Below are 21,548 nucleotides of genomic sequence, written 5' to 3' on the forward strand. Positions count from 1 at the left end.
CCATAAATTAGGTGGCTTAAAATCACAGAAATTAATTTTCTCATAGTTCTGGAGGCCCAAAGTCCAAAACTGAGGTGTTAGTAGGGCTGAACTTCCTTTGAAGGCTCTAGGGGAGAACTGTTCCTTGCATCTTTCCACCTCTGATGGCTCCTGATGTTCCCTGGCTTGTAGTAGCATAAGTGTAATCTCTGCTTCCGTCTTCACAAAGCCTTCTTTACTGTATCTCTGTGTCTCAGATCTCTCTCTCCCTTCTCCTATAAGGAGACCAGTCACAGGATTTAGGGCCTATCCTAACCCCCAAATGATCTTACCTTAAGACCCTCAACTTAATTATATCTACAAAGACTCTTTCCAAATAAGGTCACTGTATTAGTTTGCTAGGTCTATCACAAGTAAGTACCACAACTGAGGGTTTAAACAACAGAAATTTACTCTTTCATAGTTTTGGAGGCTAGAGGTCAGATCAATGTTTCAGCAAGATTGGTTTCTTTTGAAGACTGTGAGGAAGAACCTATTCCATCCCTCTCCCCCAGCTTCTGTTTTTGCTGCCAATCTTTGGTGTTCCTTGGTCTGTAAAAGTATAAGTCTGATCTCAATCTTCATCTTCACATGGCATTCACTCTGTATGTATGTATCTGTGTTCAAATTTCCCTTTTTATAAGGACACCAGCCATATTGGGTTAGGGTCTACCCTAATTACCTCATTTTAACTAATTACATCTGCATCAAACTTATATTCAAATAAGCTCACATTCTAAGTTACTAGGGGTTAGGACTTCAACATATGAGTTCTTGGGAACACAATTCAACTCAGAACAGTCACATTCATAAGTACCAGGAGTTAGACCGTGGACATAACCTTTTTTTGGGGGGTGGTACAAATATTTTGCCCAGTATAGTTGTTTGCTTTTTTTTTTCTTTCAACACTTTGAATATTTCATTCCACTCTTTTTGCTTGCATGGTTTCTGAGAAGTTAGCTGTAATTCTTATCCTTGTTCTTCTATAGCTGTTTTTCTCTCTGCTATTTTTCAGGATTTTCTATATCTTTGGTCTTCTGCATTTTGAATATTATGCCTGAGTATTTATTTTTTGGTATTTATCCTGCTTGATGTTCTCCTGCTTCAGTTTCGTGAATGTGTGGTTTGGTGCTTGTCATTAACTTTGGAAAATTCTCATGTATTATTACTTCAAATATTGTTTTTTGCTCTGTTCTCTTTCTCTTCTTGGTATTCCAATCACTTATCTGAAACACCACCTGAAATTGCCCCCAAATTCTTGGAGGTGTTGTTCTGTGTTATTCATTCCTTTTTCTTTTTGCATTTCAGTTTGTGAAGTTTCTATTGACCTATATAAGCTTGCTGATTTTTTCCTCAGCCATGTCCAATCTGCTGATGAGCCCATGAAAAGCATGCTTCATTTAGGTTACAGTTTTTTTTTGTTTCTAGCATTTACTTTTGATTCTTCTTAAGAGTTTCCATCTCTCTGTTTACATTATCTATCTGTTCTTGCATGTTTTCTACTTTACCCATTAAAGACTTTAACATATTAGTTATTTAAGAGAATTCCAATACCTTTGTCATATTTGAGCCTGGCTCTGATGAAGTCTTTGTCTTTTCAGAGTTTTTTTTTTTCCCCTAACATGCCCTGTAATTTTTTGTTGAAAGCTGAACATAATGTCATAGGATCTGAGGTAAACAGGCCTTTATCGTGAGATGTTATGTTAATCTAAGAGTCTGAGTGGGACTGTGTTTAATACCAGTTATAGTTGTAGGTACCAGAGGCCTCGAATTCCTCCAATGTCCTTGTTTTTGTCTGCCCTGTTAAATAGTTCTCCTCAGAGAGACTATATATTTTGCAGCTGTAACCCACTGCTACTATACTAGAGTTCTGTTGGTGCTGTGGTAAAGAAAGGGGGAGAGAAAGCATATCTACTATAGTAGCATAACCTACTATAATCTTACAATTAAATCTCAGTCTTTTGGTGGGTCTGTGTCCCTGGTCTGTGACTTTAACAAGTGTTTCTTATTTTCCACCCTCATTCTCTCTTAGGTGAGACAGAAAGGCTACAGAGGGCAGGAGTGGGAGAAATGCTCTTCTCTCAGGTGGAATAAGGCTCTGGTAAAGTTTTTTTTCCCTGAGGAGTAAACCTTGTAATAGATAATGCTCTAGGCTTATTTCATAAAGGTTACCCTTCCCCTTCCATTCCAGAGCCACTCGGGATCCTTTCTCGCTCTTCATTCTGAGAACTTAGTTGGGTGCCTAGAGGTAAAGTCCACGGAAGTGTGAGGTGTGGGGTTCCCTGAGGCTGTAGTCCCCAGGAGTTTTTCACTCTCAGACTAGTCCACACTCAGCCTCAAGCAATTCATCAAAATTACCATTTAAGTGTTCCTACCAGTTAGTTTATGATTGCTATGGTTTCTGCTCCAGGTAAGCAGATCTTGGCTGTGACTCTTTGGATTTGCCTGTCTCTCCATATTTCGGGTTGGCGGTTTTCTCTGCAACCTCAATTATCTGATGGGTTCATGAAAAGGCACTGATTTTCAGTTTGTTCACCTTTTTCTCGCTGTAAGGACAGAAGTGACAACTTCCAAGCTCTTTACATGTTGGAGCTGAAACCAGAATCCCCCTAATGTCTTTAATAGTATGATGATTTTTTTTTTGTAACTTATACATGTAGTTATTGCAGTGAGAATATTGATCGGCCAACTATCTACTATATGCTACCTAGTAGCGGAAGACTGCCACCTCTCTCCATTGCCCTTATATAAGCTGTTCTCAACCAGTACCCTAGAGAGTTAAACACTATAGAAAATGATTTAAATAATTATTTTCTAAATTCTGCCAAGGCTGTTACATAGCTAGTACCATTCTAGATGCACAGAAGTTAGTTTATTACATAAAATGGATGCCTTAGCCATTTTACCCCTTAATATTTCAATGTGTATTTCCTAGAATAAGTATATTTTCTTACATAACTGCAAAATATCACACTCAGGAAATTCAACATTGATACAATATTTTAATATAATCTAGCATCAATAGTCCAGTTTTGTCAATTGTCCCCATATTTTCCCTCCAAAAGAACTGTGATCTGGATCATATATTCATTCAGTTGTCATATATCTTAGTCTCTCTTTCAATCTGAAACAGTTCCTCAGGCTTTCTTGGCTTTTATTACATTGGCTTATTTTTTTTTTTGAAGTATACAGGCCAGTTTTCATTTCTTAATAGCATGTTTCTGATTTTGGCTTTGTCTGATGTTTCCTCATGATTAAATTCAGGTTATGTATGTCTGATCAGAATACTACATAGTGATATTGTATCCTTCTAATAGGCTACATTAGTTTCTTTCTTTTTTTTTCTTATTGTTCAAGTTTTTAAACATACGCAAAAGCAGGGAGAATAATATAGTGATCCCTTATGTACCTACCTCTCCAAATTAACCTTTTACTGCTCTCACTTCATCCATCCTCTTCTCCCTTTCTTTCCTTCACTTCATTGCTTTGCTCTGATATTTGCAAGCAAACTCTTAACATTATGTCATGTTACCCATTTCACTACTGAATGTATCTCTTAAAAATAAGGCCTTTTCCTCACATAACCACAATATCATTATCACACCAACAAAATTATCTATTATTCCTGAACATCATCTAATCATCAGCTGTGGTCAATTTTTCCCAATGATCTCAAAAATGTCTTTTCAGGGTTCTTGTTCAAATCAAGACCCAAACCAAGTCCACACACTGTCTTTGGTTGCTGTGTTTCTTCACATCAGTGTCACTCAGGGCCTTGGTGGGTCTCAGGAGTGCTGACTCCTCCCCTGTCCTGCCGCTGCTCCAGCCCAGCCTGTCTGGCGCTGCCCTCTACTACCTCCTGCTGAGTCCAGGGCAAACTCACACAACTAAGGCCCTCTCCTCCAGCCCCTGCACAGCATGGCCTGTGCCACAGGGACCCTGGGACCCGGAGGTCACTGTTCTCAGCTGTTCCCTTCTCTGAACAGACATAGGCTATGTTAGTTTTGATCACTCAGGCAAGATTATTGTCTGGTTCTCTACCATATAGTTAAGACAATATCAATATCCTGCTCCTCATCAAACTTCTCCTCAATCCTGACCCCAGACTTTTCATGCATCGATGATTCTTACCCAGTCAATCTTTACTATGATTATTGCAATGATTCTCTAATTTGACTGCTCACTCCACATTTATTAATCTGTATCCTACTCTATGCAAAAGTCTTCCCTTTCCCCTTTTAATCTCTCTCTCTCTCTATCATCAGGAAACATTCACGGCTACCTATCTTTTCACTGGGTTCATTACTGTCCTTAGCTATTTCGATGCTCAAAGAGCCCCAGATTCAGCCAGTGGAAGCCTCTTCAAACAAGCTCTTGGGTTGTTTTTTTTTTGACATGCCCCCTTCATTTTTTTAAACACTTCCTTGTCTTCTGGTAACAATAAGACGTTCCAGGCCCATTTTATAGCCCCTCTTCCCCAACCCTGGAGATCAGCCACTTCTCCAAAGATCTATATTTCCTTTCAGTAAGGAATAGTATTAGAAAACAAGAATGAGTGCCACGTGTTCTCACTGCTATCACAGTAAGTTTGAGTCTAGACTTGTCATATCCAATTTGGTAGCCATTATCCAAATGTGGCCATTTAAATCAAAATTAATAAAAATAAAAATTCAGTTCCTCAGCTGCACTAATCACATTTCATGTGCTCAATAGTTGCATGTATTTAGTAGCTACCACAGATATTTATAGGGCATTTCCATCATTACAGAAAGTTCTATTAGACATTACTGTTCTAGACCCTTTCACAAAGCAAATCAAGGAAACACACACACACACACACACACACACACACACAAATTCTCACTCTCCATTGCCTTTTAAATATCTTTCTACATTCCACTACAATAATTCTTTCACTATTAATTATTTATTGAGCATATACTATTGGATAGTTACTGTTCAAGACCCTGTAGGTTCAGAAATATACAGTTCCTGTTCTCAAAAAACTTACAATGTAATGAGAAGACAGAAAAATAAATGGAACATTATTATAAAATAATGGATTATTATTATAACACAGGGTGCTACATCATTATATACCCCATAGTGGGAATATCAAGGAAGGCTTCCTGAGAGAAATGACATTTATTAAATTTAGAAAGGTAAATAACTATTACCCTGGAAATTTGGGGGATAAGTTGGGAGTGGGGCCATTTGCTGTTCTCCATCATTTTTTCCACCTCTGTTACAATGACTAAAGTGCTTTTTTTTAATCTCCCCCTAAACTCTTTCAATATTCTGTTTATCTTTCAAAACCCATCTTTTATGGTGCATTTCTTAATGCCTCTAACCAGACAAAGCCCCTTCCCCAATTCCCAAATATACAGTCTTTACTGATTTCAAGCACATAAAAGATTTGGTTTAGCCACTGTGGAAAACAGTATGGAGGTTCCTCAGAAAACCAAAAATAGAATTACCATATGATCCAGTAATCCCACTCATGGGCATATATCCAGACAAAGCTATAATTCAAAAAGATACATGCACCCTTGTGTTCACAGCAGCGCTATTCACAATAGCCAAGACATGGAAACAACCTAAATATCTGTCAACAGATGAATGGATAAAGAAGATGTGGTACATATATACAATGGAATACTACTCAGCCATAAAAAAGAATGAAATAATGCCATTTGCAGCAACATGGATGCAACTAGAGATAATCATACTAAGTGAAGTAAGTCAGAAAGAGAAAGACAAGTACCATATGATATCACTTACATGTGGAATCTAAAATATGACACAAATGAACCTATCTATGAAAACAGAAATGGAATCATGGACATAGAGAATAGACTGGTGGTTGCCAAGGGGGAGGGGGTTGGGGGAGGGATGGAGTGGGAGGTTGGGGTTAGCAGATGTAAGCTATTATATAGAGAACGGATAAACAACAAGGTCCTAGTATATAGCACAGAGAACTATATTTAATATCTTATGACAACCATAATGGAAAAGAATATTTAAAAAAAGAATGTATATATATGTATAACTGAATCACTTTGCTGTACAGCAGAAATTAACACAATACTGTAGATCAACTTCAATAAAAAATATTGATTAAAAAAAGATTTGGTTTATTTTTGTTGTTATCAATGTACTAATGGATAAGGACATGGGCTTTGGAATCAGACTTACTGTTTACTAGCTGTATGACCTTGGGAAAGTTACTTAATCTCCCTAAACTTCAATTTCTGCATCTAAAGGTGGGATTGATAATGCCTCATAGTTTTACATTTGAGGACTAAATAAAATAATGTACTGAAAATGCTTAGCATTATGACTGGAATATGATAAATTATATGGTCTACTAGTAACAATGTTAGACTTGTTTCTTCCTTTGTTTGCTGAAAGTTTTAAATTCGTTCACACTTTTCCAGGCCAATCTTTATATTATCAAGGCATATGCAGTTCTTTAGTAATATTGAGCAAATCTCCTAAATTATTCAGATAGATTCCTTCCAGTCAGAATATTAAGGCATATTCATATGTGAAATATTTTTGATAGACAATTCTATTTATAACTATGAAATTATGAAATCATTTTCAAATATATTATTTCTCTATTGCTTGTAGCAACTTTAAAAATTATTAAATAAAATATAATTTCTTATATAAAAACTTTAAATAAAATATTTTCCTATTAGGTTAATTAAATATGTAAAATTTCTTAAAATTCTGAAATAAAACTTTCTTAAAAATTTCGAGTTGGGAAAGCATACTACTAATACCTGAACTACTAAATGGCAAAAATCAATCTATTAATAAAAATTAGTGTGTCAGAATTCACGTTCCTATTTATAAAAGGATCCTATAAAACCAAATTTGAAATTGGTTCCTAATGAAACAAAGCATCTTGATTTTTTATAGAAATATATTTTAAAATAGTTAATGTAGTAATTATCAAAAACAATATTAAATCAAGGATAATTTCTTTCCTTTGACATATTATTTAAAATATAATAGAAAAAAAGCACGTTATACCATGAGAACTAGAGATAACTTATTTTGCCCTCCATCACAGCTTATTTAGATATGCACTGAAAGATGTAAACCTAACATGTTGTTAACAAATGAAAAATATGCTTTTCAAAATGAACACTTTTAATGAAGCATATTTTATGTGCAAAAAGGGTAACCATGGTCATCTAAAACTTCATTGCTTAAATGAAAAAGGAGTGCTCACCCGGTTTAACAAATACCAAACATAAAAGGGAGAGCAATGTCATTTCCTCCAAAATAACTGACAGCCCTGCAGATTGTTACTTTTTTCTTTATTAAGCAAAAGGCAAATATATAATACACTTGTGTTTTCCTTGTTACCCTTACCAGTAAAATTTTAAAATCAACTTGATATGTACATTTCTTTCAAACTAGTTTAAGCATAATAGTGATTTAAAAAAATGGAAATGTGAGAAGTTTCAGAATACACTGCTATGTTTAAAAAATTATTAAATCCCACTTATTCTAAACAACTGTGTACAATTCATATCCTCTCACTTGTGAAATATATTGACAGTAAAATCTTTGTTCATGTTTTCCCAAAGGCGACCTTACCTGCGGAGTCCAGTAAAAAGTAGGGCTCAATCTGTAGAGTTTTCGTTTGTGGAAACTCTGAAGTGGCCTTGTTCGAGCTGCTGTACTCATGATAGTCAAGGATGGAGATTTCAATCTTGTCCTGTCTTTTCTCCTTTTCTTACTGTGCTTCTGGTTAAGTAACCAGCTACTGGAGGAAGAGAGCTCATCTAAATTCTCTGAAGCACTGATATGCCATGAAATAAATGGGGAGTGGAGGGAATAAAACAAAACAAACAAACAAAAAAGACAAAGAAAACTAAATGTAAATCGCCTTGATCTATTATGACAGAAGAGTATTAATTTTAGCCAATTTTGTGGTAACAATCGATGAATGAATTAATATTAATGGGAAATTACATTTCAAGTTGTGAATACAGAATTTCTATTGTCTCCTGCAAAACAAATATCCCATAGGTTAGAGATGCTTACGTGAGTTCACTAGTACAATGTAAATGTTCACTGTAAATCAATAATTCATGAATATTACACAGTGTTGAAACTATTTACATCAAATTCTTTTTGAATAAGGGTGAAATTATACAGGATTACAGGTTTTAAAAGGGCTAAAATCTCATCACTACATCATTAGCTGCTCTTACATAAGCATTACATATCGTTTCAGTGAATTTTGAAACAAAGATGCAATCCGACTACATTTTAAGAATCTTTTTAAACTTCTGACGACACAGAAGCCACAAACTATAAAATATTAAAACAGATCACACAAACTACACATGAAATAAGCATAATTTTATAATCATTCTTCATATTAATTTTTAAACATTTATTTAAATATTTTAAAACATCAGAACATCAGGAGGAAGTTAATGCTTGTCACCACATAAATTTAACTTCATTTATACCAGTATATTATATATAAAATATTCGGCATTTTGGGCACTATAATATACCAGTTTCAACCTTATTTATATAAGACGAAAGCTAGTCAACTTAGCATTCTAAGATCAACAAGTGAAACTGCTGTACGTGATATTGTTAATCAACATATGAATTCTAAATGTGCTATTTGGTTCAAGTAGAATCAGTGTTTAGTGGTAAACATAAGATATGGTTTTTCTATAGCAGTATCATTGGTTTTGAATATTTACAGCTGCTATAAGATATTCTATTATCCTGTAGATAAAGCAAGTAATTCAAGAACACTTTACATAGTAATAAGAAACCAGAAATAAAGGTACCCGAATGGCTTATGTTGGTGAAACCAAAATAAAATATGGAATTTGGTGACTACATATAAATAAAATTGAGTATGTACTACTGGCCAGACCAGTATAGGGAAATTGGTCTGGCCCCGGCCGCTGGCTCTCCTGCTGCACCGGGCATCACACTCCGTCTGGTTCCCTGTGTTCCAGCGGCACTGCCTCCTTTCATTTCAAATAACTCGCACTAACTACTCACTATTATATATAATTTCTGCTTCCTGGAATTTTCTCACATCCTCCTTCACTTACATAATTTCCAATAATCATCTGGCTCTCGTTCAAAAGTCATTTCCTCAGTTAAGTCTTTGAGCCCTTGCATAGCCCCTCCAAAGACTAAGTCAAATTCCCTTATGGGCTCTGATAGTACCATTCACCTTTTCTTCATAGTATTTTTCATGGTGATAAGTTTACATTTATTTGTATTATTATCTGATTAATGTCCTTCTCCTTTTCTAAGACTGTAAGTAGTACAAAGACTGTGTCTGTTTTGTTTAACTTTGTATCAGAAGTTCCTGATATTGTACCTTGCATACAGCAAGTGCTCAATAAATATTTATTGAATGAATGGAGAAATATAAACATATATATTTGCAGATTTACCCACTCCAGCTCAGTGCTTTGCACAGTGCATGTATGACACCACATACTACACCTAAATAATTAGTTTAGTGAATGAGTAAACATGGAACATTCTAGTTTAAGACCCAAAAGAAGCTCTAAACAGAAGGCTACAAGAGACCTTTTAGAAAAATAAGTTACATATTTACACTGCCTTGAGTTCCATTCTAAATCTCTAACTTTGGTTTACAAAAGTTAGTTTCTGATAGTAAGATATGATGTACCTTATTTTACCTCATAGAATTTTTAGAATTTATCTCTAGAATTTTTAGTAAATTTTTCAAGTATTTCATAACCTTTTGCCTAAGCCAAATTATTTTCTTAGAAGGACTGGAATAATCATTATAATGCTCTGCTCAAATGCTTTTAGTAAATAAGAAACTTTGGGTCCTGGTTCTAAATTTAGGATGCTAAAACCATAAAAACATAGACAACGCTTCATGAAATTGTTTTTATCTTTTAATCTCAAGGAGCAGCAGCAGAGAATAATTATTCAACACAGAATTTTAAATTACTGTTTTAGTACTGTTTTCAACATTTCCTCCACATTCGTGTATTCTTACACTAAACACACTTAAGGAAAAGCAGAAATCAACAACGGAGAAGAGAATTAGAATGTGTATTATCTAAGAACTTATGATAGCCCCCCAGTTCCCAATCTACTCATATACACAAATACCCACGCCTGTCATACGGGGCTGAACAGTGTCCTCACAATATTTACAGCTACCAGGAACCTCAGATTGTGACCTTACTTGGAAATACAGTCTTTGCAGATGTAATTAGGTAAAATGAGGTCATATACTGGATTAGGGTGGGTCCTATATCCAATCACTGATGTCCTTATAAGAAGAGACACAGAATTAAGGAAGAGATCCACCCAGGGAATAATGCCATGTGAAGACAGAGGAGAGAAGCCAAAAACGCCAAGGACTGCCAGGAACTGCCAGAAGCCAGGAAAAGGCAAGGATGGATTCTTCCCAGAAACCTTCAGAGAGAGCATGGCCCTGCCTGACACCTTGATTTTAAGAACATCTAGCCTCCAGAATTGTGAAAGAATAAATATCTGTTATATTAAGCCACACACTTAGTGGTGATTTGTTATAACACCCCTACGAAACTGATATATTCATAAAAGTACACACCTAAGAATCACTATTTTTGCGTAACTTATAATGTCTATTTCTTTTTTTTTTTTTTTTTTAATTTTTATTTATTTATTTATGGCTGTGTTGGATCTTCGTTTCTGTGCGAGGGCTTTCTCCAGTTGTGGCAAGCGGGGGCCACTCTTCATCGCGGTGCGCGGGCCTCTCGCTATCGCGGCCTCTCTTGCTGCGGAGCACAGGCTCCAGACGCGCAGGCTCAGTAATTGTGGCTCACGGGCCCAGTCGCTCCGCGGCATGTGGGATCTTCCCAGACCAGGGCTCGAACCCGTGTCGCCTGCATTGGCAGGCAGATTCTCAACCACTGCGCCACCAGGGAAGCCCTATAATGTCTATTTCAAGTCTACTTTGATCTTTTGGAGTTCTTTGATGACTTCAACCTATAGCAGCTAAGGTAGGTGCAACCTTTTCCAAACTTTCCCTGATGCCCAAAGTCCTGCCAATAGTTGAATTTAATACCTTTCTTTCCCTTGATAATGTTTGGAGAAATGAATGCATCATATACTCAGATATATTCAATGATATTTTAAAGAAATTATATAAAATTGGACTCTATATAAACTTACTAAAATGGCCCACTAGGGGCATTACTCGTCCTCCACATGCCAAAAACAAACATCTCTCTCAAATGGCCAATGGACCAAGATCCAGGCATTATCTGCTACATATAGAGAAAACAGTGCATTGACCAGCCCATTTCCCCTACTCTAGGAATTAAGTAGGAAAATTAGACCCCTTACTCAAAAATACGAGTCTCTTCAACTGTAGCAACAAGAAAATGTGTTGGAGTACACTGTAAAATGGCATTCTAAATTAGATATGGCCCCTAAAAAAATTAAGGTACTTACCTGTTCTAAAAAATTAAGGTACTTCTTAATGCAGCCATTAAAATGGAAAAAAAATATTTTAAGTATAGAAAGCTTCAGATATACTTTGAAATAAGATATAAAACTGCTTCCAGTAGATCTCAACTATGAAAATAATGTAAAAAATGATAGGAAGGAAATATACTCTGAGCAATATAAGTGATTTCCACTTTCTTCTTAGTATTTTATGAATTTTTAACTTTTCATACAATGAACTTATATAATTTTATAAGAAGAAAACAAAAATGTCATCCAAAATTACAGTCTTTTTTTTTGGCATTAGGAATTTCTAATATTTACATTTTAAAATGTAACATAACAACCAAATGTAATATGGATTTTGTTTGGGTCCTGATTCTAACAAATTATCCTAACAAAATTCTAACAAACAAATTTGTTAGAATAACAAATTATTCTAACAAAATCATAAAAAGATGATTTTGAGACAACTGGGAAAATATGAATATAGAGAATTTCATGATAGTGATAAATTATGACTAATATTATAAGAATAATTTTAAAAAGCAGATGATAACAACATGGTGGGTATGTTGAAAAAAAGCTTATCAGAGAAATATACAGAAGTATTTACAGTTAAAATAACAATCAATAGAATTTATTTTTTAAAAGCATAGGAAAAAAATGTGTCAGGAAGGGAAATAGCTGAAATGAGTAGCAAAATCTTGACAACTGTTAAAGCTGGGAATAAGTTGATTCACTTTGCTATGCTTTCTATATGTTAAAGCTTTTCATAATAAAGGTTGAGAGAAAAAGAGACCGACTATTGCAGTGTTATCTGCCATTCTTATCTCTGGCTCTTAATTTCAAGTGGGACTCGAAATTATAAAGTATAAAGGCAAAAGGACGAGGAAGCCAATATGATAGCTATATTTTTCTGAGTATTGTGACATAAAATTTGTCAAACATTTCTAGCTAATCTATAGTTTGGGAGTACAGTTCAGATTCTTCAATATAATCTGTGAGCTGTTTTTCTGACATATAAGATACAGTTTGAAATTGAGACTATTTTACTAATTATTATTTTTCATTTTAAAGGAAAATTTGCAAATAGAAAAAAGTTGAAAAAAATAAAAGCTAAAATATTTTTCAAAATCTCATCATCTAAACATAAATATAGCTTTAATAAAAAATTTAATTTTTATCCTTCAAATCTTTTTTTTTTCCTATGAAATCATACTGTACAATGATTTTGGTATCCTGATTTTTCCACCTAACATTCCAAAGGAAGTATGTTCCTATATGACTACATCCCTTCTATACACATAATTTTTTAATAGTTATATGATATGCCTTCCAGTGGTTGTATCACAATTTATTTAAAAATTTCTTATAACATTAAGTTTTAGACTTATATTAATAGATGTTAAAAGGGAAAAGTAAAGTTTTTACAAAAGAAAATAATTCCTACTGGTATTATTTTAAAAACACAGCAGGAGAAGTTTTAGTTCCTTATTGATGTTGTACATCTAACTAATACAATAGTTAATGACACTCATAGAAACCCAAAATTATGTTGAAAACTTCAGCCTGGAATTTGCTGCTAAAAATGTTTTCTCGTAACTGAGAAGTGACTCTTGAAAATATTATGAGGGTAAAAGAATTACATTATATGTTATTAGTTTACCAGTTTAGCGGCAGTTTTTCAATTGTGATGCCCAATTAGAAAGAATCGTTGCATTTCGTGAGATAATTATCATCAGTGGAATTAAATAGCATGACAATGATTAATTGGAATTTAATTTCATATCATATTCTGGGACTCATTAAAGCAAAAACAAACAACAACAAAAATCTAGCCATTATTTCAAGTAGAAATTCACTTTCCCAGAGATAATACCCCATGGGGTAAATAAGGATGTATTTACAACATTTTATCTTCATTTTAGAGTATGAGATCTAAAAACCAATAACTGTCTCTATGATGGTAAAATGTAATGCTTCATTTGTTTGAAGACTCAATCTTTTCAGCTGCTCAGTTCCTGGTGATTCATCTTAAACCCTGCTGCCAAGATTAATAAAGCTAAGAAAACAATTCTGAGTTCTGGGAGATACTGCCATTAAATAAGAGATGGGGGTTGGGAATCAATGAATAAAAAGTGGACAAAACAGCTGCCCTGAAAAATAATTAACCAAGTGAATTTACTTTAGACACTGAAAGAAAAAGATCATTAGGATATTATAAAAATTACCTTAAATATTTTTTAAAAATTATATGAAGCATTAAGTTCTACATGGTCCACTAAAAATTAATACATAGAATAGGTAACCAAACTTTAAAACTTCAAAATTTAAATTTCTTCCAACCTAACTATATACAAAACTTATGATATAATGTGATATAAAGCTAGAATGAGAATGCTTTATTAGAAGCACTTATGAGTTTACTTATCTGGTAAGTCCAAATATACAGCTGAAATTGCAAAACCCTTCTAAATAACCAAAAAAGATCTTAGTAAGTCCATGTATGAAAGCTCACTCCTGTTACTGTTAAGAGAGGGGCCTTCTCTCTTACTACAGAATGTCTCTTATTATAGTACAGGTACTTCTACCACTCTAACTTTGGTTATCTGATTATCTAGGCCAGAGTTAAATTTGATGAGAGGAAGCAGAATTGCAGGAGACAGCCATGAGACCAACAACTGAAATACTAATCTGACTATGGGAGAGAAAAAGCAAATAAGTACAAAATATTTTTTTTGGAATGCTGATTACCTGAAAGAAATCTTAAAAGTCATTCCATTCATTCAAAAAATATTTATTCGTGTCCATGTTATGACTCACTGATCTAGATGCTAGGAATATAGCAGTTAATAAGACAGACCAAAAAATTCCTACTCTCATGGAGCTTACATTCTCATCCAGGAAGACAGATAATAAACAAGTAAAAAAAAAAAACAAAATCGTATCACACTTGTCATCTCATTTGATCCTCACAACAACCCAGGAAGCAAACTAGTCTCATTTCAACTGTGATTTAGAAAGTTGCCTAAAATCACAATGCTACCAAGCTGCAGAGTTAGGACTGATCTCAGACCCATCTGATTCCAAAACAATTTTAACAATGCAGTGAGTTTCCTTCATAGCATTTGATCAGGATTTTAAATTTCACATTTATTTGTGTGATTATTCGGTTGATGTCATTTTTACCCAATTAGACTCTATACCATAAGGTCAGAGATCACACCTGGTTTTGTTCAACATCATATCCCTATCCAATCCAAAGCCTGGCACACTGCCATCACTCAGTAGGTATTTGTTGACTATTAAGTGAATTCTTTTATAGATAAACAATTATTAATCTCAATAGCCTCTGAGGATGTGGTCATAGTGATGAGCTTGAGTTATCAAAGAAAAACTTAATTAAGTTCAGTATCATCCAAGAAAGGCAATGTGTAATAAATTTTACTTAAACAATTCTTCCCAAATGGCTTATTTGAAAGTTTTTGACATTTGAATAGAATTATCATTCCTCCTACTGTCGTGGGTACTTCTTTCCATAATAACTTCTAGATTATCCTTTAAAGTTACTAAGATATGTTGAGTATAGTAATTTCTCTTTATTCACTAAATCTCTAGATTTAAGCTAACATAAAACATCAAAAGCAAAGCACAATAGTGATGTTGCAAAAAGATATACATTTTAGACTGTATTGAGACCTTTTTGCTTTTATTTTTAACTTGTTTGAAAAAATGGAATTCCTTACAAATAAGCATTTAGTTGAAGAATATTAGCATTAGAAACTACTTTAGAAAATATTTGTATTCCAGTAAATTTAAGATTAAAAAAAGTGAGATGTAAAGAGATTAACTGACTTGCCCAAGGTCACAAAATGTCAAAACAAAAAGTACATGTAAAAAGGGTATACTTCCAAAATCTCAAGTAACCCACAAACCACTAAATTAAAAACCACTATAATTAAGAATTAACAAAAGTTAAAACCTTTTGGAGGGGAAGAAGGAAATTAAATGTCCCAAGATGGTCTTTTGAGAAGGTATGCTTAGTGTAATGAGAATAAAATCCAACAGTGTGTTTACCTGGGTTTAAGAGTACTTGGTTTAATTACAGAGTCCCAAACAAATTAGGTAGACCAAAAACAAGTCAGCAACTTTTTATCTTCCCAAGAGATATGATGGAAAAATAGATGGTACCTCAGTGACTCCTAGTACCTATGTGACAGGTGTCTTCAGTAGTAGCTGGCCTATAAGGCTCTACATATGCCCTCAAATACTGATCGTAACTCAGGCCACTTTGAAGTACTTCTTTAAAAGAGTAAGAATAGTTCTAAATCAATGACTAGTACCCTGCCCAGGATTTGAAAGAAATATATCCACAATTTTAATATATATTATATACTGTCTCCCAGTAGCTGGTATGTTTACTGCAAGACATACTTAAAACTCTTAGTTGATGACCTGTTGAGTGATATACTACATTTTAGTAGATAAAACATGTGCCATTTAAGATGACAGAATTGTAGAAACTGGGTTAGAGTGTAGACTTAATGATTGTCAAATGTTGGTTAAGGTTTTACAAAATTTTTAGAAGCAAGAGAATATCAATATTTAGATACCATAATGAAACCAGTAACTGGATCAGTCTTTACCACCAAATTTTAAGGTAACATTGAAATGAGATTTAATTCTCTTTGTTTCACTTTCAACGAATTAAATATCACATTCCTACTTCTACCTTAAAATTTTGGTATTTTATGGTTAGAATTTTAACAATGTGGGACTAAACATTGTATTTTCTATTTATCCTTTTTGAAGTGTACAATTTTTACCTTATTTTAACTCTTTTATTGTAAAATATAAGATACCTATAGTTAAGTACATAAAACATTTATCTTTTGAGAAGGCATGTGTAACTTGTAAATATGAAGCAATACCTCACCTACTCCTCCACTGTCCCATAATTACCACTCAGGTCAAGAAAAGGAACATTATCAGCACCTAAGAAACCCCTGCCGCATGTGGACCTCTCCATCATACTTAATGTAGAAACATCAAAAGTTAAATCAGTACAGATCTTTCTCAACTTACGATGGGGTTACATCCTGATAAACCATTGTAAATTGAAAATATTTTAAGTCAAAAATGCATATAATCCCAAACATCATAGCTTAGCCTAGATTACCTTAAACATGCTCAGGATACTGATATTAGCCTACAGTGAGGTAAAATCACCTAACACAAAGCCTATTTTATAATAAAATGTTGAATACCTCATGTAATTTATTGAATACTGTACTGAAAGTGAAAAACGGAATAGTTGCATAGGTGCAGAAAGTAAGCATATTGGCTGTTTACCCTCATGATTCTGCGGCTGCCTGGGAGCTGCAGCTTGTTGCCACTGCCCAGCATCACAAGAGATTATCATGCCACATATCACTAGACCAGGAAAAGATCCAAATTCAAAATTTGACATACAGTTTCTACTGAACGCATATCACTTTCGCACAATCATAAAGTTGAAAAACTGTAAGTCTGACCATTGTGAGTCAAGGAACTTCTGTACTTTTACCAGCCTCCTGAGAACAATTTAAATCCATTTACCTTCCTCCTGACCTATATGCTGTTGTTGCCATGGAATTTTTTTAACCCTACTAGACATATTTTCTACTGTTTGTTCACATATAACCATATAGTTATTACCATTTTATTTGTTCTTCATCCCTTCTTGCATCTCTCAAAAGGATCATCACTTTTCACTGCCTGAAACACTCCCTTTATGGTTATCATTAATTAGAGTCTACTGGTGACAAACTCTCAGTTTTGCTTTGTCTGAAAACATTTGTGTTTCAAGGTCAGACTTGAAAGATATTTCCTCTGGGTATAGAATTTCTAGATAGACAGTTATTTTCTTTCAACACAATGAAGATATCATTTCACTGTACTCTGGCTCCTATTATTACTCTTGAGAAGTCAGCTGTCAGCTGAACTCTGGCTTCAATTAAGGTAATGTCTTCCTCCTTTCCTGCCCCGACTGTTGCTTTTAGATATTCCATTTGTTTCTGTTTTTGTTTTTTTCCCCACATTTCCTCTCTATTTCCAGGTGTATATTTCTTTTTATTCATCCTGCTCAGGAATCTGTGTTTGACTTCCTGAATTTGATGTCTTTCATCAGATCAGGTAACTTTTCATCCAATACCTCCTCAGCTATTGCTTCTGCTCCAGTCTCTATCTCATCTTCCAGGGCTCTAATTAAGTCTCATATTAGACCTGCTCAATATATTCTCCACATTTTTTTTTTTTTTTTTTGGCTGCACCTGGTGGCATATGGGATTTTCGTTCCCCGACCAGGAATTGAACCCATGCCCCCTGCAGTGGAAGCATGGAGTCTTAACCACGGGACCACCAGGGAAGTCCATGTTCTCCACATTTTTAAATGACTCTTGTATTTTCCATTGTTTTGTCTCTTTTCCTACATTCTGGAACTTTTCTTCTATCTTTTACATTACGAATTCTGTCTCCAATTGTGTCCACAGTGCTGCCAAACTCACTTGGTTTTTAATTTCAGTATTTTTCAGAAGTTTTATTTGGACCTTTTTCAAATGTGCTAGTCACTTTTATTGATTCTTCCCTGCAGGTATTTTTAAGCCTCTTTTATTTCTAAAATCAGAATAAGCACTGTTTTTTAAATAATCAGCATTTGATAATTTGGATATCTGAAAACTTTATGATCTGCTTTTGCTGTTATTTTCTCCTTATTCTTACTGTCATTGCCCTGTGTCCTCATGTTTGATTATATTTGACTGTGTGCTGATCACTGCTCTTGAAAAATTATTCATGAGGATTTCCTGGGCCTAAGAAAGAAGGTGCCTTCCTCTAGAGAGAATCTGCATTTGCCTCTGCCATCTATCTTGCAGTGTCATCCATTCTAGAACCATTTTAAACTAGGCATTCCTTGGATGACTCTTTGATGCAAATTTGGACTGAAAATCCATATGTCAAAGTCCCCACCATGGTCACACTATCTCAAAGTAGGTTTGCTTTTTTTATTCTATCTTCTGCTGTGCTCAGCACCAATGCAACTCTCCCCATGGTGCCCCAGGAATGGGAAAAGGGAAACAGTTTTTTTTTTAATTGAAGTATAGTTGATTTACAATGTTGTGTTAGTTTCTGGTGTACAGCAAAGGATATGAAAAAGAATATGCATATATAATCTTTTCCATATTCTTTTCTATTATGGTTTATTACAGGATATTGAATATAGTTCCCTGGGCTATACAGTAGGATCTTGTTGTTTATCTATTTTATATATAGTAGTTTGTATCTACTAATCCCAAACTCCTAATTTAGCTCTTTCCCACCCCTTTCCCCTTTGGTAACCATAAGTTTGTTTTCTGTGTTTGTGAGTCTGCTTCTGTTTTGTAAATAAGTTCATTTGTATCATATTTTAGATCCCACATAAAAGTGATGACATATGGTATTTGTCTTTCTGTCTGACTTACTTCACTTAGTATAATAATCTCTAGGTCCATCCATGTTGCCGTAAATAGCATTATTTCATTCTTTAATGGCTGAGTAGCATTCCACTGTGTGTGCGTGTGTGTGTATATATATATATATATATATATATATATATATATATATATATACATACATACATACATACATACAACATCTTCTTTATCCATTCATCTATTTTTTTTTAACATCTCTATTGGAGTATAATTGCTTTACAATGGTGTGTTAGTTTCTGCTTTATAACAAAGTGAATCAGTTATACATATACATATGTCCCCATATCTCTTCCCTCTTGCATCTCCCTCCCTCCCACCCTCCCTATCCCACCCCTCTAGGTGGTCACAAAGCACCGAGCTGATCTCCCTGTGCTATGCGGCTGCTTCCCACTAGCTATCTATTTTATGTTTGGTAGTGTATATATGTCCATGCCACTCTCTCACTTTGTCCCAGCTTACCCTTCCCCCTCCCCGTATCCCAAGTCCATTCTCTAGTAGGTCTGTGTCTTGATTCCCATCTTGCCCCTAGGTTCTTCATGACCATTTTTTTTTTTTTTTTTAGATTCCATATATATGTGTTAGCCTACGGTATTTGTTTTTCTCTTTCTGACTTACTTCACTCTGTATGACAGACTCTAGGTTCATCCACCTCACCACAAATAACTCAATTTTGTTTCTTTTTATGGCTGAGTAATATTCCATTGTATACACATGCCACATCTTCTTTATCCATTCATCTGTTGGTGGACACTTAGGTTGCTTCCATGTCCTGGCTATTGTAAACATATCCATTCCTCTACTGATGGGCATTTAAGTTGCTTCCATGTTTTGGCTTGTATTTGTATTACATGTATTGTAAATAGTGCTGCTATGAATGCTGGGGTGCATGAATCTTTTCAGATTAGAGTTTTTCTCTGGATATATGCCCAGGAGTGGGATTGCTGGATTATATGGCAACTCTATTTTTAGTTTTTTAAGGAACCTCCATACTGTTTTCCATAGTGGCTGCACCAATTTATATTCCCACCAACAGTGTAGGAGGGTTTGGGAAAGGAAATCAGTTTTCTTTCTTATTTACATTTACTGTGAAGGTGTAGCTCCTGGAGGAAGGTGATCTCAGCAAAATACAGGCAGGATTTCATTTTATCGCCCTACTATAGGCAAGGCCATGGGCTTTGATTTATCATCCTCTAACCCCATAAGCTATTAAAACTTCACTTGATTTTCCTGGATTTGGCTCTGATTTTTCTCTTTCCCCAGAAAGCTATCAAAACCTCAACTTAATTTTGACAGAATTTGCCCTCAGACAAAGTAGATTGCTGTGCTTTGTTTACTTTTCTGGGTTCTTGCTTTTTTTTTAGCTTTTGGCTTAGAAATATCATTAACGACATTCAATAATTTCTCATTTTCTAAGTAAACAATTAAAAATCTCTTATTCAATCCCCCAATTCCCCTTCTGGGTACATACCCCAAAAATAAAAAGCTGTAACTCCAACAAATATTTGTATACCCACGTTCATAGAAGCATTATTCACACTAGCCAAAAGGTGGAGGAAGCAACCCAAATGTTCATACAAGGATCAATGGATAAACAAAATTGGTCCAAATAAAATAGCAACTCAGGGCCTGGGCGCTGTGGGGGAATCTGTTCTTAGGGACTGGCTGCCTCTGCCGAGCTGAGTCTAGTGCTAACTTTCCCCCTCCCTCCCTACCAGGTTCTGAGTAGTGCCTGAGACCTGCTCCACGGGGCTTAGGCATGGGACTGCGGATGCAGAAGTGGTCTGCCCTTTTCTGTTTTCACTGAACAGCTTCTTCTAAGGGAGAAGGAAATGGGAGTGATCTAGATTGGGTGAGGGAGATGGGGGGGGCGGTCAGGGAGGCAAGTGTGTTGTGTTACTATGTCAATAAACTGATTTAAAGTTTAAAAAAAGGACTATACATAAAAGAGAATTTTATTCCTTTAAAAAGGGAATGCTGACACAAGCTACAATATGGATGAACCTTGACAACTTTATGCTAAGTGAAATAAGGCAGTCACAAAAGGATAAATACTGTATGATTTCACTTATATGAGGTACCTAGAGTAGTCGAATTCATAGAGATATAAAGTAGAATGGTGGTTGCTAAGAACTGGGAAGAAGGAAGAATGTGGAGGTATTATGTAATGGATATAGGGTTTCAATTCAGGAAGATGAAAAAAGATCTGGAGATGGATGATGGCAACTATTGACAAAAATGTGAATTACTTAATGCCACTAAACTTAAAAATGGTTAAAATGGTATGTACATTTTACCAGAATTTTAAAAATTCTTACTCAAATGATGAATTTTCTTACCTTCACATTTACTTAAATACATAAAATGAATACTATTTATATGCTTAATAGGATACCTTCAGAAAGTGCTTTGTGGTTAAGTGTCAAGCTTGAATAACATTAATTAGACTAAGTCCTTACTCCTGAAAAGCTTTAAGTTTGAAAGATGTTTCGTTCATATAAAACTATATGTAAAGAAAAAAAATAACAATAATATTGGAAA

General features: G+C 34.7%; 1 protein-coding gene across 6 annotated transcripts in view; it reads right to left on the reverse strand.

Annotated features, from left to right (window-relative positions):
- KANSL1L (KAT8 regulatory NSL complex subunit 1 like) overlaps positions 1 to 21,548 on the reverse strand; it is a 141,913-nt gene that overhangs the window by 41,275 nt on the left and 79,090 nt on the right. For 4 of the 6 annotated variants that reach the window (XM_036857270.1, XM_036857273.1, XM_036857272.1 and 1 more), the window contains exon 6: positions 7,633 to 7,837. In XM_036857270.1, coding sequence (XP_036713165.1) covers positions 7,633 to 7,837 — 205 coding nt within the window. The remainder of the gene's footprint in view (positions 1 to 7,632; positions 7,838 to 21,548) is intronic. The other 2 variants (XM_036857275.1, XM_036857274.1) reach the window with 2 other exon arrangements.

This window comes from Balaenoptera musculus, chromosome 7 (assembly GCF_009873245.2).
Source record: "Balaenoptera musculus isolate JJ_BM4_2016_0621 chromosome 7, mBalMus1.pri.v3, whole genome shotgun sequence".
NCBI lineage: Eukaryota > Metazoa > Chordata > Mammalia > Artiodactyla > Balaenopteridae > Balaenoptera > Balaenoptera musculus.